Genomic DNA, 23,134 nt, shown 5'->3' on the forward strand with positions numbered 1-23,134 from the left:
AGTAGTATTAGTAGTAGTGGAGCATGTCTTTGTGTTTGTACACATAGATCCCATCCCGGGGCCTGTCATAGAGTGGTATTAGTAGTATTAGTAGTAGTGGAGCATGTCTTTGTGTTTGTACACATAGATCCCATCCCGGGGCCTGTCATAGAGTGGTATTAGTAGTATTAGTAGTAGTAGAGCATGTCTTTGTGTTTGTACACATAGATCCCATCCTGGGGCCTGTCATAGAGTGGTATTAGTAGTATTAGTAGTAGTGGAGTAGTAGTGGAGCATGTCTTTGTGTTTGTACACATAGATCCCATCCCGGGGTCTGTCATAGAGTGGTATTAGTAGTATTAGTAGTAGTAGAGCATGTCTTTGTGTTTGTACACATAGATCCCATCCCGGGGTCTGTCATAGAGTGGTATTAGTAGTATTAGTAGTAGTGGAGTAGTAGTGGAGCATGTCTTTGTGTTTGTACACACAGATCCCATCCCGGGGCCGGCCCTCCATTGTCTCTGATTGGTCGGCTGGCGGTGAGTGAGCGGCTCTATGGGACGGAGCAGCTTTCAGCCATTTTTCAATTGTGTGTTGCCTCCCTCAGCAGCAGCCGCCTGTGCTCTCTCCAGTAGCGGGGAAGGTAAGTTTCCTTGTCCCCCTCCGGGACCCCCGAGCCCCCGGAGAACCCTCGTCTCTGGTCCCGGGAAGCCCCCCCTCACCCGGCCGGCCTGTCCCCGGTCCCCCTCCCCGCCCCCCGGTACAAAGTTTGGATATCGGCGGGGATAAGCGGACCTCTCCCCGCTCTCCTCCTCTCACACCCGGGCCCTTCATTCGATGAATTCTCGGGCTCCCCCGGCCCGGGCCTCCCCTCACCCGCACCGTGCCGCCCCTCACACTCCCGCCTAACAGGTGAGAGCGGCTCCGGGGGGCGCAGAGCCGGGGAAAGTGTGGAAAATCGGGTGCAAAGCTCCCCCCCGGTCCCCGGTAATGTGCGGAGCTCTCTCCATATTTCCTGTCTGTCTGGGAGGAGGGGGAGGGGGGGCACCTTGTGTGTGGGGGAGGGGAGTGGGGTGATCTCTATGGGCCCCCATCTTCTATCCCTGCTGCCCCCCCGGTGCTGGGGATTTGGGGGGGGAGGGGGGGTCTCTCCTCTTACACGTGTGGGGGGGGGGCGCCCTGTGTGCTGCATTGTGTGCAGAGGATACAGTGTAACAACATTCACTAATACACTCACTTCAGGCATGGACATCCCCCTCCCCCCCTTCTCTGCCTGAACCCTTCATTATACAGATGGGGGGGGGGGGCAACTTTATCCTGGGACCCCCTATAACTCGGGGGGGGGGGGTAATAACCACCTGGATGATTAGATAGCAGCTGGGACCTGCCTGGTGCTGGAGGGGGAGGGGTGGATTGTGCCAGTTGGTTGGTTGGAGTTTGCCCAGAGTGCCCATCTCTAGTGCTGCAGATGGGACCCCCAGTGCACCCCCCCCTCCTCCTCCTCCCCCCAGCTTTGTCCCAGCAAGGAGGACAATTCCTAATCATTCTCTGCCCGGTGTGGAGTTTTGCTTCTTATTTGATTATTTTTGTTATGACAGCAATGAGCAATGCCATCAAATCCTGCAACAAGCAGACAGAGATCCCCCCCTCCCCCCTTCTGTCCATAGACAGACGGCTGGATTTGGGGGGGGGGGGGGGTTAGGAGAGTGTGTGCCCCCATCCTCCATGGAAATGAGTGAGTTGGGGGGGGGAGGGGAGAGAAGAGCACACACCACACACACAGCGCCACAGTTTGAATATCGGTCATGTTAGGTGAATGGGAGACGTGGAGGAGATGCGGAGATCAGTGCTGGGGGACGAGGAGGAGGATGACGATGACACTTTTATTTCCTTTATTTACAAGATTAAAAACATCATTTGTGTTTTTCTTGCTCCCCCTCCCCCTCCGCTCCCTCCTTCCCCGGTCAGGTTTAGGACCCATCCGTTGTCGGCAAGATGGCTCGTACCAAACAGACAGCCCGTAAATCCACCGGCGGGAAGGCTCCCAGGAAGCAGCTGGCCACCAAGGCGGCGAGGAAGAGCGCGCCCTCTACCGGGGGGGTGAAGAAGCCTCATCGTTACAGGTAATGTGATCAAGCAGCGCGGATGCCGTGCCGCGAGAGGCTCTCCGCGCATGCGCGGCACCATTTAGCCGCTTATTTTTGTTTTGGTGATGAATCCATGTGGGGGAATCGATATTTTTTTTTTTTTTAGCGGGCGGACATTGTGTGCATGATACAGCGAGGGGCCTTCCCATCCTAGTGTGATTGTTTGTTTTTTATTAAAGTACACAAGTGTGTTTTTTTTTCCTTTTCATTATTATAAGGTGACTTTTGTGTTTTAATGAGCTGCTGACAGCTTAGATTGTATTGTGCAATTATTAATTAGAATACCAATTAAAGGAGAATTATCAACCTAATATGCAAAAAGTATAGCAAATGTATTTGTTAGAGAAGTGGGACATGCAGATTTGCATACTAGGTTGTTTCCATTTTTGTTTCTGTGGCGCTTTTAATTTAAAACATTTTTTGATTATTATATATATTTTTTTTTTATTTTAAAATAATTGCTAGTTATACTTTTTAGTTAAATGTGCTCTTTACTTTATTTACATTTTCTCTTTGGCTTGAAGTGAGGTTTGGGGCTCATTTCAACATTGATTTTTATTTTTTCTTGTCAGCCGAAATTGGCACAGTTCCCATTTGACTTGTGGTGTGTTGTGTGCGGCTCCGGAGCTGGCCATAGAGGGCAGCAGAGTGCTTCAAGTCAGTGTACACATTGCTGTCGGTTTAACGCTTAGAGTGCTGGATGATATTAGTCGTAGCAGAGTGTCTATACTCGAGGTTTCTCATTGTTAAACAGGAGCTCGAGGCAACGTCAAAAAAAATAGATCAGCAGCTACAAATACTGTAGCTGCTGACTTTTTTAATATCAGGACACTTGTCCACAAATCCAGCTGTGTCTTCAGTCGACTCCCAGGTGCTCCTGCCACCAAGTTGGGTAAGGGAAACAAGCAGTGAAACCTAGTCGGTTCCCTACTGTGCATACTCGAAACACGCTTTGTGAATGGCCGGGGGGGTGGCTGAACTTCAGGATGACTTCGCTGTGGATAAGTCATCCAGAAGTGGGACGCAGGTACCCGCTCTCTGTCCCCCCTGTAGATGGGAACCAAGCCTTAGGACTCATTCATATGTGCGGCTGTTATTGCTCCCCCTCTGTAAAGCAATCAGTGGTCACTTTTCAGGGAGAATTTGACAGGTGTTGAAGACAATATTTTGGTGCCAGTTTTAACCCTCAATGCGGACCCACAGCATTGCACGCAGTTTGTGTTCATTTGAATAGGTCATGTTCGGTGGAGGCACCACCCACCAAGTGCAACATGCCCTTTTTTTTTTTTGTTATGCTTTGCATGTATACAGACCTAAGCAGCTGCATTTTTGTGCTTTGAGGAGCTGTAAGGGGAGCTCAGCAGCGTGCTTTATGTGAATGAGCCCTTTTGTAGATTCACCCTCTGTCCAGAAAGTGTTAGGAAATCCAAGACTTTAAATTTTACAGGAATAAAGGGGAAGTCTTTTGGTGGAGACACCGGCTGGTGGCAACTTTCTAGCAGGGGAAGTAAGAACAAATCCGCCCAACAGGACACAGACAGCAAAAAATTAACTGAATGGAGGTTTTAACCAAACACAAGTCTATCTTGATACTAAAATTAATAATTTTGTCTTTAGATACTCGGCTTCAGGAGAAAATGTTGTTTTCAGAAACTGCTATACATATTTGTATGTAAACATTTGGGCTTAGTTGGGTTTTCTCCCCTCTGATGCTTTATTCTGCACAGTAATGCACTACCTTGTGGTGTAGTGTGCTGAATGTTTTTCTGATGTGTTAGCCTTCAGTTCACTTAGATCCATAGCAGAAAGTGTCATTTGACCAAGGGTGTCTTTTGCATACTACTGTAACAACTAAAAAATATCTGCTACACCCCTCCTGACAAAGGAATGTGGATGGTCATTTTAAAATATGCATCCAACAGGTGCAGTACTCGGGAGCATTTATTGAAGAGCAGTTACAAAGTTTCACAGAAGCGTTTTCACACAAAATGCTGCATTATTGCGGTGAAAGCAGTATTAAACACCACCAATTTTTTATTTTATAAATGGATGGGGGGGGGGGGGGGGGGGGCACGGCATGCTCCTGCAGGTTTATAATAATGTGCCGCATACTCAGTCATTGGAAGAGATTTACCTGTCAAAGAATGCCCTCCATTGCTGCTCTGTTAGTGCTGGTTACTATAAAGTGGTTTTAAAGGCTGAAGGTTTTTTTTTTTTATATCTTCATGCATTCTATGCATGAAGGTAAAAAACCTGTGTACTGCAGTTCCCCCGGCCCCTCCCCCCAAATTTTACCTGAGCTCACTTTCGATCCAGCGATGTGTACAAGAGCATTGGTTGTCCAGGGCCTCTCCCTCATTGGCTGAGACAGCAGTGGGAGCCGTTGGCTCCTACTGCTGTCAGTCACAGCCAGTGAACCAATGAGGAGAGAGGGGAAAACTGCAGCACTGTGTCTGAATAAACATGCAGAGCAGTGGTCTAGAAGCATGCCTGCTTGTGTGCCCCCATAGCAAGCTGCCTGCTTTTGAGGCTCACGACAGGAGGGGAGGGGCCATGAGTGGCGGCGGGTGACCCGAGAAGAGTAGGATATGGGCTGCTCTGTGCAAAACCATTACTTGGAGCAGGTAAGTGTAACGTGTTTGTAATAATAATTTAAAAAAAAAAAAAAGGTTTTTAATATCACTTTTTTTATCTGTTCGTCTTTCTTCTTTCTGGGTTCGCTTTGTTTGGCTGCTTGAATGTCATTCTTGTGCACGGGAGTCACTTCATCACAGCACAAATCGGGTGCTGTAAATATACTCAGAACTGTGTAGTGTACATTATTGCTGACAGGCAAGTGGAAGCATTTATGACAGAGTAGACAATTATCTCTTCTGTCATTTAAAAAAAAAAAAAAAAAAACCCTGTCGGCAGTTGTGGGGGTGTGTGGGTTTTTTTTTTTATTATTTAATACTTGTATACACAGGAACCAAAATGAGTACAATAACCAGGGTAAGTATACACAGACAGTAATCTGTATAAAGAAAGCAAATGCAAATAAAACATTCATAAATTAAGGGGGCTTGTCTCTCAGAAAACTAAAACAATTTAAAGTTCACATCAAACCCTCTAGGTAGTGTCTATACAGATTACTGCCTATGTTTATGCTCATTTACATACCGTATTTATCGGCGTATAACACGCACTTTTTCCCCCTTAAAATCGGGGGAAAGTCGTGGGTGCGTGTTATACGCCGATCCCCACTGTCTGCGAGTCTAAAAGACCGAGCCGTCTGCTCGGCTCCGCTCGTAGTCCCGCCTCCCTGCTGTTTACGGAGCGAGCGCTGCCGAAAAAGACCGAGCCGACTCTGTGTATTCGGCTCGGTCAGCTGATTGGGACAGCCCCGTTTGTATGGCACTCACTCCATTTTTATATATAACCCAATTTTTTTTGTAAACTATAAAAGATGTTATGCCGAGTAAATGGATACCAAACATGTCGCGCTTTAAATCGGTGCATGCCAATGCGACAACGTAAATTGTACTATCCATAGGCAGCAGTTTCACACCTACAGGAAGACTCCATTAACTACCATGGCTTTCAACAGCGCCATGGTATTTCATTGAGAACTACAAGCCGACTGCTGAAAAGACACTTGGTAGTTGTAGTTCATTCATTCACAGGGTCCTGTGAATGAATGAAGTGACATTTTATATGAGAAGCATCTCCATGTATTGCTGTCAGAGTGCAGGGACCGCCGAGCGGCTGCAGTGTGTAAAACAGTTTCAGGAGCTGTAGGATTGGTCTGTTCACACTGTCCGAACATTAGGGTTCATTCACGTGTACTGACTTTTGTCAAACATCCCTGTGGGTTTTTTTTTTTTTTTGTCTTTTCCCCCAGCTGTTCGTTGCATTGCCATCTTTGTTCAGCAGATCACAGGACGTACTAAGCATTGTGTGGCTCTGAAAACTTACAAACAAGCACTTAATCACGCATGCACAGTTTGCGGTCTTTCACTCTTTGCTGAATGCATATACGGAAGGCATAATGCTTAGGGATGTTTTCAGCATAAGTCGGTAAAGGTGAACTAACTAATTTACAAAAGTGACAGTTCTTGCCTTTTGGTGCCTTCTCAAGCTACATGGAATGCCTAAAACCTGTAAATTCAGGCTTTGCTTCCTAAAGTCCTAAGGCTGGACCATTTTCTTAGCTTAAAGTGATCGTAATCCCATTATTAAAAAAATTTCTGTAATGGTTTGTTGCAAAGAGCTGCCCCAATCCTCTTCTGAGGTGCTCCTGGCTTTTTTCACCTGCCAAGTGTCTCCATAGCAAGCTATTTGCTATGGGGGTATGTGTGTAGGCTTAATCCCAAGCCCCGCTCTCCACAGGCTGTTTTCATGCACAGCACTGATTTGAGATTGGGCTGAGGTAAGTATTTAGGAGGGCTGGAGGGGAACTGGACAAAGTAGTGTTTGTGTTTTCTTCTTTTTTTTTTGCTGCATAGTATGCATTAAGGTGAGAACTTTATTTTTTATTTTTTTCCTTTTTACAGCCACTTTAACTACAAGTTATACAAGTGCATGTCCCTTTATGCCTCTTCTGATTTTTGTTCCTGAGGTTTGATTGGCCAAGGATGCTTACAATTTTCCCTTAGATGGCAATGCTGCCCCCCATTTTTAACTTTTTTTTTTTTTTTTTTTCCCTGTTGCTGCTGAAGCACCCCTATTACTTTTACTTGACTGCTCGATCTGTGTGTGCATTGAAGAAAAAGTAATTTTAAAGTATTTTTGTAAATGTATAGTTGAATGTATTGTATCTGTTCAACAAGTGCAACAAAAAAAACTTGACTCAGCCAGAAATCCAGTAAACTGATTACTTGTATTATATTTTTGTTCTTGGGTGTTGCTTGTGCACATCTTATTTTATATAGAACATTTTGACTATGTGATTTGACTTGGAGAAGAGCCCTGGTGTTGATTGCTATTAAAAAAAAAATAGTGGTTTTGCTGCCTACAGGAACCAGCCTTGTTATCGATCTATATCATGCCTAGAATGTTGTATATGAATGAGTATAGGTTAGTATATGTATGCTCAACAAAGGCACATCATGGTCTTTAAAATATAAAATTATATATAAATGATTTTGTTTGTCTCTTTCCAGGCCGGGTACCGTGGCTCTCCGTGAAATCAGGCGTTACCAGAAGTCCACTGAGTTGCTGATTCGCAAACTTCCTTTCCAGCGTTTGGTTCGTGAAATCGCTCAGGACTTCAAAACAGATTTGCGCTTCCAGAGCGCTGCTATCGGTGCTTTGCAGGTAACCTTTTTTGTTTCGTAACTAAACAAAATTATTTTTGAAAGACTATACAGTATGTCGTTTGAGCTTTTGCTTTTTAAAGGGGCTTTAAATTTTTTTTTATTTTTTTTTATATATAACATATCGTACCTCCACTGCGCAGTTAGTTTTGCACAGAGTGGCCCCGATCCTCATCTTCTGGGGTCCCTCGGCGGCTGTCTCGGCTAACCCCCCTCTGGGAAGCTCTCTCCCATGGGGGTTAGCTTGCGGGCACACTCCCGTGTGATAGTCGGCGGCCATAGCTGTCGAGTGTATCACTTGGCCCCGGCGCACCACATCATTGATTTGACAGCAGCGAGAGCCAATGGCTGCGCTGCTAGCAATCCTCCAATGAAGAACCCACAAGAGCTGGGGGAAAGCAGCGCGGGATCACGCCCATGGAGATTCGGGGCTCAGGTAAGTAAAACGGGGGCGGGAGAGTGCAAGGTTGTTGGGTTTGTGTGTGGTTGTTTGTTTTTGTTGTTTCACCTTTTTAATGCATAGGATGCTTTAAGGTGAAAAAACGCAAACTTTACAACCCCTTTAATGCTGACCAACTTGCTTTAAACTTCAAGTCTGTGGCCAGGATGAGATTGCTAAGGACATCTGGTTTCAAGTCAAAAATTTATATACAATAGTTCCTGTAATGAACATTTCACCGTGTTTTAAAATGCTACAAATATTGCAAAATACCTGTTAAGTCCATTGCATGCAGAAACGCACGTTCCCACTAATGTTTTTTCCCCCTGTTTTTCACCCGTCAACGTGCATCGCGTATAAGGCAGCCGATTCAAACGAATGGGCTGCTCTGTGTGACAAAAGACCCAAAGCATCAAGAACCTTTATGGTTGTGGAGTGTCACGCGTCTCCAAGTGTTAGGCAACTCGCACAAAAAAGCCTGTTTTGCCATGTACTTTGTAAGTGCAGCGTGCATTTTGATGACACAAGCTCGATGTGCATTTGCAGTGCGTTATGCATGACGGCGCGTGTTTTCTGTGCGGGTTGCACCGCATTCGGAAATGGGCAGATGTGAATGCAGCCTTATTAATGCCCCAATTGTGGTTTGCAGGTGCATGTTTTGTTGTGCGACAAAATGCCCGAAACACTCAATGAAAAAAACACTACTTTGGGACGCATAGAGTAGACTATTCAAGTGAGTGGTTTTCATTATGTGATGCACGTTTTACATGTGAAAAATTTGCGCAAAAAAAAACTTTATCAGGAATGTGCGTTTCTGCTACGTTCACGTGTGAATGAAATTTTCTTGGGAGGAGAGTTTAGGCAGAAAGGATGACTTTGGAAGAGAGATGGGGGGTTAAAAAAACAAAAAAAACACTGGTCTTGATTATCTCATGAATGCTTCTTATTGAATGCTGATGCCACTTCTGTGTAAAGTCTCACCAGTCACAAGCAAGTCACACTGGAAATCATGAAAATTGCGTCCCATAAGTGAAATGGGGGGAAAATGCAGTGTAAACACGGCAAAAATGCATCATGCTTTGCATTAAATCTAACGCATTACAGCAAAATCTCTGCAAATATTTTTGATGTGTTTAGTGGAGTGGTGTGAAAGCAGCCTTAAAGTGGTTGTAAACCCTTACAAACCACTTTGACCTACAGGTAAGCCTAGATTAAGGCTTACCTGTAGGTCCAAGAAATATCTCCTAAACCTATATGGTTTAGGAGATATTTGCCCGAAAACAGGCACCGCTGTCTACGGCGCACTGAGCGCGGCATTCTCAACGACGGAGCTGCCGCACGTGTCGGCTCCCGTGCGCATGCGCGGGAGTGGCGGCTTTGCCGAATGACAGCGGCGGAGCTGCGAGACCCCACCAAGAAGATGGATGTGGCGGACTACAGGGTACAGCGGCGACTTCGCAGGTTCCTGTGTCAGGTAAGTGACACATAATGGACTACTATGCGATGCATAGTAGTCCATTATGCTTTGCCTTTGCAGGGAATGAAAGAGGAAGTAAACTCATCAGGGGTTTACTTCCTCTTTAAAGCTAGTGGATGAATATAAACTGCCAGGAAAATGTAATTTCTTTTCTGTTCATGGGGGGGGGGGGGGGGGATGGGGGGGGGTGTCTATGTGCAACTTTCAGGATTGGCCTTTTATCAGCTTGGTTTTGGTTTATGTTAGCCTGGAACAAGACCTTTGGGCACTGGGCAACGCATTGTGACACTTAGTGGGTGAATGTAAACAGGAAAATATCAAGTTTCAAAGGAGTTCAGCAGTTGCTGTCCCAAATTTGTTGTGAGATAAGTGTACACTTTAACCACTTGCCGCCCGCCATATAGCAGAATGACATCATCGCAACACCTGCCCCGTATATATAAATAATATATAAATAAAAACCGCAGAGGTGATCAAATTCCACCAAAAGAAAGCTCTATTTGTGGGAACAAAATAATAAATATTTAGTTTGGGTACAGTGTAGCATGACCGTGCAATTGTCATTCAAAATGCGACAGCACCGAAAGCTGAAAATTTGGTCAGGGCAGGAAGGTGTATAAGTGCCCTGTATTGAAGTGGTTAAAGAGGAAGTAAAGGCAAGGCAACCTGCAAGGCAAAGGCATAATGAGCTAGTATGCATAGCATACTAGCTCATTATCAATAACTTACCTGAGAACGAAGCCCCTGAAGTGGTCCTCCGTCTTCATCTTTGCTGCTCCCATGTATCCCGGAATGACTTCCGGGTCTCGCTGCTCCGGCGCTGTGATTGGCCGGAGCCGCGGTGACATCACTCTTGCACATGCGCACGGGAGCCGACACGAGCGGCATATTACAGTGATCTGCGGCCGGCTCAGTGCGCTTGTAAATATCTCCTAAACCGTATAGGTTTAGGAGATATTTCTTGGACCTACAGGTAAGCCTTAATCTAGGCTTACCTGTAGGTCAAAGTGGTTTGTAAGGGTTTACAACCACTTTAAAGAACTACTGTTATCCTCAAAACATTTTTGAGTTTCCAATTTAGGAGTTGAAAATGATTGCTCACAGAAAATGCAAATTTCCTTACACTGCCCACCCAGAATCCCTATCATCCCAGGGCCCTCGCTGACATCCTAATGAGGAGGAGCATCCCTTTAACTTTTGTGTGTGTGAATATAATGTATTTAGCTTGAGGTTGACATTACTTGAATTTGGGGGTAAAGGGTAAAAGAATGAAAGTATCCATGTACGTGCTTATCGGGTATAATAAGCAAATCTTTTTTATGCTTTTGTTCTGTCACATGGCCTTAAGTGGCAGTGCAGTATCTTCACTCAAAGCCCACATTTCTGGCATTCATAGCTGCTATTGGTTTAGGCCATATGATTGTAGCCCTACAGCATGTGTTTTTGCAGCCAGTAGGCAAGTTCCCCCTTCCCTGATTGATTCAAACAAAAGTAAATGTAAATTTTAGGTCTTTATTTTTTTTTTTTTTAGGTGAGTATCCGACATCTGCCTCGTTGTGACAAGAATGTCTGTCTAGTTGCATTCTTATAAGTGATAGTTTCGTACAGAGATGGCTTGTTTGCCTCTGAGGTGCATGAGAGAGGGGGGCACTTGTATGCAGATGATCTTGGCAGTGCCATAACTCTCTGGCTCTAGCTCTAACACTGAGAACTGAGAGTTCAAACACAGCCGATCACTCTGTCCTCAACTCCCTGAGCAGAGAGCTGTAATTCTTAAAGCAATTGCGAACCTTGTTCTGTTCTGTTTTTTTAAATTAATGAACATGTTAGATCTACCTGCTTCTGGAGCAGCCCCTATCTCCCTCTTCTGGAGTCCCCCACTGGCGGTCTTGGCTCCTCGTTCGGTGTGAGGCTGAGGGGATCCTGTGGTACAAAAGGGTTTTTACCTTAATGCGGAGAATGCATTAAGGTTTCTAAAAATCAAGTTTTTAGAACCTGCTTAAAGTGGTTGTAAACCCTTACAACACACTTTCACCTACAGGTAAGCCTAGATTAAGGCCTACCTGTAAGTGCTGTAAATATCTCCTAAACATACATGGTTTAGGACATATTTACAATTCCCCGTACAAGGATTCCTTCTGAGCATGCGCCAATGTATTCGGCGCACTTTAGAAGGGTCACAGCGTGCCGTTTTCATTAAAGGACATGACGTGACTGGCGGCTCCAGTGCGGGAGTCCGTGACCCCGAAAGGAAGATAGATGCTTCCAGCCGGCGAGGAAATCGGGGACATTGCTGGCTCCTGTGTCAGGTAAGTGACACATAATGGGCTACTATGCGATGCATAGTAGCCCATTATGCTTTGCCTTTGCAGGGAAACAAAGGAAGTAAACCTATTAGGGTTTACTTCCTCTTTAAGCCTGCAGGAGTTGTATTGTTCCCAGGTCTGTTCAGAGATGCACACTGTAATGTGAATATGATGGACATTCTAATAGGAAGAATTGCTGGGAGTGGGTTGTTTTATTTTTGTTTTTATATTTTGTGCCCAAAATAAACTGCTTGTGTTTTTTGTTTTATTTCTTCTAAGTGGGACTTTAGTTCCTTTTTGAAGGGTAATGTCATGTTCTCCAAATCTTTACATTAAAACAAATTGGAATTTGCTAGGATGCAGTCATTAAGCCGATAATTTTTTCAGCTGGCCCATCTACTTTAGTGGAGCCAGGTGGTACCAACAGGGCATTGAGGCAGTCTATGGTTACCTTAAAGCGTTTAACCCAAAAAAATAAAGATCCTGTTCCCTTAAAGCATGTTATACAGCACAGTGCTTGTGCTGTTATTTGTACCCCTGTATCACCTGAAATACCTGGCTGTTACTGCCTGGCTACACCCTCCCATCTGCAAACTGACCACGATAATCATGGCTGCTGAGCCCTGACACTGTGGTCTCTTTGCGTGATTCCATCAGCCGAAGCCTCCTATCTGTCTCCTGTGTCCTCTCCCTTCCCCTCTCTGCTCGTGCCCACTCTTGCTGCTATTAACCACTCGCCGACCGCCTCACGCCGATGTACGTCGGCAGAATGGCACGGGCAGGCATAAGCACGTACATGTACGTGCTTTGCCTCCCGCGGGTCGGGGGCCCGATCGGGCCCCCGCCCGGTGCCTGCGGCGGTCGGTTTTCGTTCGGGAGCGATCCCGGACGAGGGGACGGCCATTCATTCATGGCCACCCCCTCGCGATCGCTCCCGACGAATGGAAATCCCCGGTGACATCACTTCCTCTCCTGTAATGTAAACACAGGAGAGGAAGTGATGTATTCTCTCCTCCGTGTCGGTATTTTTCGTTCCGACACGGAGGAGAGCGGATCAGTGAGTTGCACCAACACATCCCACACACAGTAGAACATGCCAGGCACACTCACACCCCCCCTTTACCCCCCGATCACCCCCCCAATTACCCCTGCCCCCCAGTCACAGTGACACCAATGTCATTTTTTTTTTTTTTTTTTTTTTTTTTGCATTGGTGTCATTTGTGACTGTAATAACTGTTAGGGCAGTTAGGGTTAGCCCCCTTTAGTTCTAATGTACCCCCCTAACCCCCCCAATAAAGGTTTAACCCCGTGATCACCCCCCGTCGCCAGTGTCACTAAGGCTGGGTTCACATTGCAGCGGTTTATGAGAACGAATGTGATTCGCACCGCACTGCAGTGCAAATCACATCCGATCTCTGTGCGATTCGAGTTCAGCCATTCGCCGCACCCGCCGCGCCCGCCACACCCGCCGCACCCGCCGCAAATTCGCACGGGACCCTTTTTTTGGCCCGCAGCAGAATCGGATCGCATGGGTGTTCACACCATGCGATCCGAGTTTGCAGATCGCACTGCGATATGCGAACTGATCTGGGGGTGTCAGTAACATTTCACTGACACTCCCAGCAGTTCGCATAGGGCAGTGTGAACTGCCGCCGGGAGGCATGCGATGCGGGAACCCGCCGCGGATTCGCGGCGTTTCCGCATCGCTCCAGTGTGAACCCAGCCTAATAAGCGATCATTTTTCTGATCGCCGTATTAGTGTCACAGGTGACGCTAGTTAGGCAGGTAGGTATTTAGGTTCGCCGCAGCTTTTTATAGCGCTAGGGACCCCCATATACTACCGCATAAAGCCCCCTGATTGCCCCCTAGTTAACCCTTTCACCAGTGATCACCATATAACTGTTACAGGTGACGCTGGTTGGTTAGTTATTTTTTTATAGTTTCAGGGCACCCGCCATTTATTACCTAATAAAGGTTTAACCCCCTGATCACCCGGCAGGTGTCATTTGTGACTAATAACTGTTAGGGCAGTTAGGGTTAGCCCCCTTTAGTTCTAAGGTACCCCCCTAACCCCCCCAATAAAGGTTTAACCCCGTGATCACCCCCCGTCGCCAGTGTCACTAAGGCTGGGTTCACATTGCAGCGGTTTATGAGAACGGATGTGATTCGCACCGCACTGCAGTGCAAATCACATCCGATCTCTGTGCGATTCGAGTTCAGCTATACAGATAGTATGGCTGAATTCGTGTCGCACCCGCCGCACCCGCCGCAAACTCGCACGGGACCCTTTTTTTGGTCCGCAGCAGAATCGGATCGCATGGGTGTTCACACCATGCGATCCAAGTTTGCAGATCGCACTGCGATATGCGAACTGATCTGGGGGTGTCATTAACATTTCACTGACACTCCCAGCAGTTCGCATAGGGCAGTGTGAACTGCCGCCGGGAGGCATGCGATGCGGGAACCCGCCGCGCATTCGTGGCGTTCCCGCATCGCTCCAGTGTGAACCCAGCCTAATAAGCGATCGTTTTTCTGATCGCTGTATTAGTGTCACAGGTGACGCTAGTTAGGCAGGTAGGTATTTAGGTTCGCCGCAGCTTTTTATAGCGCCAGGGACCCCCATATACTACCGCATAAAGCCCCCTGATTGCCCCCTAGTTAACCCTTTCACCAGTGATCACCATATAACTGTTACAGGTGACGCTGGTTGGTTAGTTATTTTTTTATAGTTTCAGGGCACCCGCCATTTATTACCTAGTCTCACTAGTGTACCCCTAAATTTAGGGGTGTCTACTTTCTAAAATGGGGTCATTTGGGGGGGGGGGTTTGTGCCATCTTGGCATTTTATGGCCTTCAAAACTGTAACGCCCTTAGAAAGCCTGAAGGCGGTGCTTGGTTTTTGGGGCCCCGTACGCGGCTAGGCTCCCAAAAAGTCCCACATATGTGGTATCCCCGTACTCAGGAGAAGCAGCAGAATTTATTTTGGGGTGTCATTTCACATATGCCCATGGCATGCGTGAGCAATATATCATTTAGTGACAACTTTGTGAAAAAAAAAAAAAGTTTGTAATTTTCCCGCAACTTGTGGCAAAATATAAAATATTCCATGGACTCAACATGCCTCTCAGCAAATAGCTTGGGGTGTCTACTTTCTAAAATGGGGTCATTTGTGGGGGTTTTGTGCCATCTTGGCATTTTATGGCCTTCAAAACTGTAATAGGTAGTGAGAAGTGAACTCAAAAAATTACGCCCTTAGAAAGCCTGAAGGCGGTGCTTGGTTTTCGGGGCCCCGTACGCGGCTAGGCTCCCAAAAAGTCCCACATATGTGGTATCCCCGTACTCAGGAGAAGCAGCAAAATTTATTTTGGGGTGTCATTTCACATATGCCCATGGCATGCATGAGCAATATATCATTTAGTGACAACTTTGTGAAAAAAAAAAAAAAAAAAAAAAAGTTTGTAATTTTCCCGCAACTTGTGGCAAAATATAAAATATTCCATGGACTCAACATGCCTCTCAGCAAATAGCTTGGGGTGTCTACTTTCTAAAATGGGGTCATTTGTGGGGGTTTTGTGCCATCTTGGCATTTTATGGCCTTCAAAACTGTAATAGGTAGTGAGGCGTGAAATCAAAAATTTACGCCCTTAGAAAGCCTGAAGGCGGTGCTTGGTTTTCGGGGCCCTGTACGCGGCTAGGCTCCCAAAAAGTCCCACATATGTGGTATCCCCGTACTCAGGAGAAGCAGCAGAATTTATTTTGGGGTGTCATTTCACATACGCCCATAGCATGTGTGAGCAATATATCATTTAGTGACAACTTTGTGTAAAAAAAAAATAAAAATTTTTTTTTGTCATTATTCAATCGCTTGAGGCAAAAAAATAAAATATTCAATGGGCTCAACATGCCTCTTATCAATTTCCTTAGGGGGTCTACTTTCCAAAATGGGGTCATTTGGGGGGGTTTTGTACTGCCCTGTCATTTTAGCACCTCAAGAAATGAGATAGACAGTCGTAAACTAAAAGCTGCGTAAATTCCAGAAAACGTACCTTAGTTTGTAGATGTGACAACTTTTGCGCAAACCAATAAATATACAATTATTGACTTTTTTTTTACCAAAGACATGTGGCTGAATACATTTTGGCCTAAATGTATGACTAAAATTGAGTTTATTGGATTTTTCTAATAACAAAAAGTAGAAAATATCATTTTTTTTCAAAATTTGCGGTCTTTTTACGTTTATATCGCAAAAAATAAAAATCGCAGAGGCAATCAAATACCATCAAAAGAAAGCTCTATTTGTGGGAAGAAAAGGACGCAAATTTTGTTTGGGTACAACATTGCATGACCGCGCAATTACCAGTTAAAGCAGCACAGTGCCAAAGTGTAAAAAGACCTCTGGTCATTTACCAGCAAAATGGTCCGGTCTGAAAGTGGTTAAATGTTCCATCCTCTCTGCACCATTATAATGTCCCTGTGTTCTGTAAAAAAACAAACAAAAAAAAACTGCCTGATTGTACCTAATATGAGCGTGGCTCTTAACGCTCAGCTGATTGTCGGCGCTGTCCCTCTCCTCTCTCCCTCCTCCCCGCCTGACGTCAGCCGGAGGGCTCAGTACCGCCCACTGCTGCTGTGAGCCAATAGGGAAGAGGAATCAGCTGAGTGCCCAGAGCGGAGCTTATATCTGTACAATCGGGCGGTGTGTGGGTTTTTTTTTTTTTTTTCGGAACACAGGGACACTATAATGGTGCAGAGAGGATGGAAGCATTTAATTAGTGAGTTAACATCCCCCCTCCCTTTCTAGGTTTTATTTCTGCTCTGTCCCCCATTATGTATATTTCCTTTCATTTCTGGTCTCAGAAAAACAGCCGAAAGTGAGGGGAGATCTCCTTTTTTAGACAATTGTCATGGGAAAAACTGTGCCCATCAGAAGCTTTTTCCCTCTATTCCTGTTCCAGTGACAACTGCAACATTTTGGATTTTCCATCACTCAAAAAAAAAGCGCAAACATTGACTTTAGAATCCAGTGATCTTGCTAGTAACACACACTTCCTTAACACAATAGTCCATCGCCCTACTGTATAAGGACAACAGGACTATAGAACCGCCCCATCCTCCTCTCCTGCTCCACAAAGGGACAGGGTTTTGTAATCCCCAGAGAAAGCTAGGAACAATATAACAAAAGTGCAGCACAAGCAGAGGGCACAGAAGGCTATCTGCTCACAAGATTTCTGGTAGAATAAATGGGTACGGTTTTACTTATTGAAAAGATATAACAAAAACGCCATCAATTATATATTTTACAGAGCAGAAGGTAGCAAATAAGAGCAGTTTGTTTGGGTTTACATACAATCAAAGCAGAAGCCTGCACCAGGCTGCCGAGCCAGGAACTGTGCACAACATATGTTATAGGCTTTTTTATTTTTTTTTTGCTTTCTATTGTCCAATAATACACCTCTTAGCACATATAAAGCACTGTTAAATGGGGGTACCCACTGGAAATCCCAAAATGCTTTGTCTTATGCAAGCTGTACACGGAGCGAAATTCTATATTCTCCCACACAGTGCTTATTGTAGTCGCTATACCATCCGCTGGCAATAATTGCATGTAAAATCCAGCAGGCTGTTTGTTGATCGATCAACTTGGTACCTCCAGCACCTGTCCGTACAGTTTGAATCTCGGGAGGTTCCTACTGAACCGGTGAGATTCCAACAGTCTTTGACCGGCCTTACTGAATAACACTTTTTCATAAATTTAACTCTGGACTCTACAACCTTTTTTCTTTTGTCACATAATTTATCACCCCTGTCTTTCCACCACTTCCCCATCCTGAGCAATTTCCTACAACTACTCCCAGGCTTAAGCAGAATTTATGAATTGTGGTGCTCGCAGTATCCTATGTGCATTTAGGCCCAATCATAGGAAATAATGACGTGCTCCGTAAAATACTGCAAAAAATGGTTCCTGTGGGAGCCTGTCATGTGATCTGTACTTGAAGAGAAATCAAGTGACTGGTGTCCATGGGATCCTGGAACAGTAGTTTTTCTGAAGCAAAGGCAAGTATTTTAGAGCTGCGCCAACTATTCTGCTCAAATAGCCTTCTATTATGCATTCTGGGAATCTCCATAATTGACAGGCTTTGAATGCCCCTCTCTTTATGTCCTAAAACTCAGCTCCATTATCTTCCTTCAGAAAGGCAATGGGCTAAATTCACAAAACTTACAGAAGTACACCAAGGAAATTATTGCATTCCTGTCTCTGAAAAAAGTACTGTAAATTACTTTTCTTGGTGTATTACTATGCTGGTTTTGCATATAAAGGTTTTATACCTTCTCCCCTGTGGCTGCCAAAGTATAATCAGTTATAATATTGTTTCATTTGTTTTTATAATTCAGTTTTCTCAATTTGTTTGTTTTTTGTATCCTCTCCCTATTAGAGCAGAAGTGGTGTTGTAAGGTTGGATACCATAACTTAATCTAGCCCAATGCTAGGACATTCAAAACAACTGTCGTATAACAAGGGTGCTTTAAAGATTGCATGAAGGAAAACCCAGAGGCTTTGTTTGACAGTTTTAGTCTCCTCTAGCAGTTTGGACACATGATCAGGCAGGATGCAGGACCGCCTCCATGGTTGCCCAGACTTTGTGCTGGATTGTTATCTTTGTTCGATTTGGCAGAGAATACAAGCGAATAACAGCACACACCCTTTTCTCTGAAAGATAAGACTGCAATATTCTGTAACAGTAAGGCCCCTTTCACACCAGTGGACCAATCGGGTCCGCCTGTCAGTTTTTTCAGACGGACCTCATTGGATCACCCATTGTTCTCTGTGGGGAGGCCAATGTCAGTGGCCATGTGTCGGTCACCCATTGGCATTCGTTCTGGTCCACTAAAACAGGTGGATGGGGATGCGTTTGCCCATCCGTCCAACTGCCCCATAGAGAGCAGAGGGCTGTGCCCGTGTTTTACTCTGCATAGTAGAGCGGACACAGACCTGTCATCCGCCTGCTCAGTGGAGAAATACCCCAGTGAGCATGCAGATCCGCTTGGACAGATTCTGCTCTGCTCCATCTGAAAGGGGCCTAAGTGTTTAGATCGTTTACAATGATGCTTGCAGCCCATTGCCATTCATTTATGAACATTTGTGTTGTGTAATGGTAATAAATCCCTTTACACGAAATCTGAGCCTAACTTCTTCTTTCTGTCTTTTGTAGGAGGCTAGTGAAGCATATCTGGTCGGACTGTTTGAGGACACCAACTTGTGTGCTATCCACGCCAAACGTGTCACAATTATGCCAAAAGACATCCAGCTAGCACGCCGCATCCGTGGAGAGCGTGCTTAAAAGAAATAAAAATTCCTATCTCGAGAAAAACATTGTCATCTTCAAACCCGAAAAAAAATAAATCTCTTCTTCCGTGTAATTGGTAGTTTGAGCGTTTTAGATATATTTTTTTTCTTCATGGGGTTAAAGGTACCTAAATATGATTGTGAATGGAAAATGTAGGGGGACAGGTTCAAGTGTGCAAAATTTCTTCCATTTTCATGTGTGTGATTTTACATGAGAGGTTCAGTCCATCCAAAACTGATATTCAAATTATGGACGGGTGCTGGTGGCTTCTGTCACCTACTTAACTTCTTGTACACTTTACAGAATATAGCGGTGATGTCTTGCCTCCGTACCCCATAGTTATGTCTCAGCAAAACCAGTCTTAATTCTGCTGCTGCAGTCCGTCTGTAACCTTAAAGGGAAACTCTAATGGGGAATAACTTGGCTATTCTGTGCTTTTCTAATAGTGTGTAATTTTTATTTTTTTTTTAAGCTTCTGTCTCTGATTAAAGGCAGCTGGAATTAGAATTCTATATTCGAATCATTACATGGCTACTAAGTTTTGTGCAATCAGCATGCTGTTGGATTTCTGCTTTATTTCCTGCTGTTCATTAAAATATTTATGGGGGAAAAAAAATTTCCTTCCCATATGTCACAATGAAGACAAGGAAAATGGTGATTTTACGTTTATATATTGATTGGCCTCATGGCAGGTGCGCAGAGATAACTTGGAGGTTCCATGTCTAAATTTACAGAGCTATAGGAAGCTTGTGGGTGACTTGACCCACCCTCATCTCTCAAAGTGAAATATCCGTTTTGGATTTACTGGCATTATGTATGTAAAGTGTACCTGTCACATACACGTAAAGGAAGAAGCCACTTTGAAGCCAAAGCCATCATCTAGTCTTTTAATTAATTAGGAATCGGCATAGCTATTTGATGTTCTCAATGGATGCAATTCCTTTTTAATTCAAAGTGTGTACTTGTTAAAGGGAATATGTCACTTGTCAGCTCATCTGGCCTTCAGGAGGCTATTTTCTATTTTTTTTTATTTTTTTTGCAGCAGCATTTTCTGTCTCCTGGTAATCAGGTTTAGTGTTAGAACATTGAACATCAAGTCATGGAGCTTTACATGCCCAACCCATGGAAGTTTGGTAGCGCCACTTTCACATAAGAGTTTTGACTGAGCTAGAAATGCAGGCAAGTAACATTTCCTTCTAGCGTTCCTAAAACGGCAGATCATGCTGTGCATGTGACAGGGTACTCTTCAAACACCATTCAACTACAACAAAAACTTTGAGTTAAAATAGAGAGAAAAAAACACCTCAACTTTATAATAAAAAATATAAATAGACCTGTTACAATATTATTTTTTCTGGACAATGCCAGCATTTGGATTTATTTTTTTCTTTCTTTTTTTTTTTTTTTTTTTTTTATAAGTAAATTTCTTATTGATGGCAACTAAATGTTTGTAGCATTTTACCATATGGTAAATTCCATCCATTCACTCTTATAATTTTTTTTTTTTTTCTTTTTAACTGAGTTGTCCTGCATTCAGATACATGTTTTTAATGTTGTCCGTCTTCTGTGCTGTTCTGTAAGTTTGCTATTAAAAGACATTAAACCACATTTGTTTATGGGGCTTTTTCTTTAAATATGGAGTGGCAAATGACACCTGGTAGAAATTTTTATTTATTTATTTTTTTCCTTACTAGCCACACTGCAGCCAGTAGAGTGAATATGGTTCAATAAAGCTCAACTACTAAATATCTATCCCTCTGCCTATTGCTCTCCCCTGTAAATTTTAAAACGGGTGTAATCGGCCCCCATTTTGATGCTGTATTTTAGTCCTACAAAGTTGAATTTTCTAATTCTAAAGTCATCAGTGGTGTAGCCCAAGGTTCAGTGCTGGCACCCTTACTTTTTAATAATTTTATAAATGATATAAGGTCTGGGATTAAAAGTACCATTTCAGTCTTTGCAGATGACACCAAGTTGTGGAGTAACATCCTTACAAAATGTCTCCAACTTGGGGCCTATGCACACAGGAAATTAAAAAACGGCAGAGCTAAAAAGCCACCCCCCCCCATTTAGCCGTGTTTTTGAGGAGTTTTTCATTAAACACTTTAATGTAAAAACGTGGCTTAACTCGTTTACCCGTTTTTATTTATTTATTTTTGGGTTTTGTTTTTTTCTTACATCAGGGGACACGGCCATAGTAGTTACTATGTGGGTTATATGGGGAACCGTCAGATGATGGACACTGTCATGCCCCTAGCGCAAGACTTGTCCCATATATAACCCCTCCCATTACTGGGAGTCCTCAGTTTTTTTTTTTTTTTTTTCACCAGTGTCTAAGGTGTTGGTCACGAGTAAAGATGTGCTAAGCTCCACTGGAAGCAATCCTTGCTGGGGGGGCTAGCCATGCTGACCAGATCCGTTTTGATGTCTTTTCATGGGCTAAATGAATGGTACCCAGGCCTCATGTCCGAAGAAACAAGGTTTCTCTTATGTTTACTGACTGACACAGCTCCTTTCTTAGACCATCGGGTTGTTACGCCACCTTCAGGAGAGGATTAGGCAGGACATGTTAAAACTAGAACTTTCTAGTTCTGCCCAAGGGGCAGTCCCTTAGGTAACAACCCCTCAGCCTGCTACTGCAGCCTCTTTTTTTTTTTTTTTTTTTTTTTTTCTGCCCAGTGAAGGAGAAGGACTTGGGAACCCTGCGGGCCCATCGGTCCCTGGATTTTTCTGCAGAAGTTTTGCTTTTTGCGCAAGATTAAAGATCCTGTAATCTATCATCAGCCGGCTGGGTGACAGGCTGGATACCCTTATCCTTGTAGTCTCTCCCCAGCCTGGCCAGCGAGCATGTGCAGACCAGAGCTCCGTGCTGGGTTGGCCATGACATGCTCCTCAGGCTCCAGGGGCGGCTGGTGGACGTAATGCCCTGGGGCACACACATAACCAGCCTTCTGATGTCTGCGTGCCGGGCCAGCAGCCACCCCATACTGATCGGAGAGTGGGTCTGTGATGGAATGTTTCTCGGCTCTGCAGGACTGGTAAGTACAGCTATCCCTGCCTCGGTGGGGCTGAGCAGCTGGGCGTTCCCTGGGAGGTCAATTTGGGGGTCCCTCACCTCCCTCTCTTCTCTCTGTCCCTATCGTCCCTCCCCCCCTTCCCTGTGGGGGATGCTGCATGGACTGCTGAGGGGGGTGTGTGCCATAGATAGGGGCTCCCGGGGGGGAGGGCTACTACTGCGCTGGATAGCTGTGCCCTGGATGTGTGTGTGGGTCTCTCCCCTGAGGTGTGTGGAGGCTGTCTGCTGATCGCTGTAGCACCGTTACCGCCATTTCTCTGGCTGTTTTTTTACTGTTCGTTGCATACAGTGCTCGGTGGCCATTTTTGGTGTGACCAGGGAGCATGCTCTGTCACCATTTTCCCTGTGATTATGTCCTTTATACTGGATGCTCGGTGGCCATCTTGTTGAAGCCTAAACACGTTTTTCAGCTTCAGCTCTATTCAGCACAGCACGGTTTGGTCTCTTTATGCATCTGCGAGCTGACACAGGCACACCTAGCTGGATGGCGCAGAACTCTGTCAGGGTGGTAAGTCCTGTGGAAGGAGCCCCTCAGCCAGCAGCAGTTAGGTGGGTGGGACCATCACTGTCCTAATTCCCCAACAGGTGGCAGAGGGGGTAGGGCCAGCATGGCTTCAGAAACTGGTGTTTCTTCCCCTGAAATCCAGGCAATTGCAACCGGTTCGCCTGCAGACAGTGCAGTGCCTCTGGACGCTTTGTTGGCGTTCTTTAATTCGTTCGTTGCCAAGATGGAGGCGGTGTGTGGGCGCAAAGGTAGAGCTCTGATGCAGACTCAGGCCCTGCTGAGGGTGGTGTTCTGTCGTTTCAGACGGAGCTGACCAGGACCGTTCGGACAGTGAGTGATTCCCTGTCTGGGTCCGTGCGCGATAAAGTGCTTGTTGGAGCACTTATCACAGCTGTGCGTGATAACCTGAAAATTCAGGAGCCAGCAGATCCCTCTGCTGATGTAGCAGTCCCTTTTGAGTCCCGTAAGCCAGCCTGTACACCTAAGGTGTTCCCGTATCTGACTTATTTCGATAAGTTCATATACAAGGAATGGGATCCACCGTAACAGACCTTTTCGGTCCCCA

The 23,134-nt window shown here is 45.1% G+C and overlaps 1 protein-coding gene across 1 annotated transcript; it reads left to right on the plus strand.

Annotated features, from left to right (window-relative positions):
* Nucleotides 1-479: 479 nt before the first annotated feature.
* On the plus strand, nucleotides 480-19,061 carry H3-3A (H3.3 histone A). The gene is made up of 4 exons (XM_077485851.1): nucleotides 480-622; nucleotides 1,948-2,102; nucleotides 7,268-7,421; nucleotides 18,854-19,061. The coding sequence occupies exons 2-4, from the start codon at nucleotides 1,975-1,977 to the stop codon at nucleotides 18,980-18,982; spliced, it is 411 nt and encodes a 136-aa protein (XP_077341977.1). The 5' UTR covers nucleotides 480-622; nucleotides 1,948-1,974; the 3' UTR covers nucleotides 18,983-19,061.
* Nucleotides 19,062-23,134: the final 4,073 nt, after the last annotated feature.

The sequence above is a fragment of the Lithobates pipiens genome, unplaced genomic scaffold, assembly GCF_037356315.1.
Source record: "Lithobates pipiens isolate NorthernLeopardFrog02 unplaced genomic scaffold, aLitPip1_a1.2 Scaffold_18, whole genome shotgun sequence".
In the NCBI taxonomy this organism is placed as follows: domain Eukaryota; kingdom Metazoa; phylum Chordata; class Amphibia; order Anura; family Ranidae; genus Lithobates; species Lithobates pipiens.

Excerpts from the sequence above, each read along its gene's own strand:
- H3-3A (XM_077485851.1), top strand. The coding sequence starts at position 1,975 with ATGGCTCGTACCAAACAGACAGCCCGTAAATCCACCGGCGGGAAGGCT. Across the intron at positions 2,103-7,267 it reads AAGAAGCCTCATCGTTACAG|GCCGGGTACCGTGGCTCTCC; the intron begins GTAATGTGATCA and ends GTCTCTTTCCAG. Across the intron at positions 7,422-18,853 it reads CTGCTATCGGTGCTTTGCAG|GAGGCTAGTGAAGCATATCT; the intron begins GTAACCTTTTTT and ends TGTCTTTTGTAG.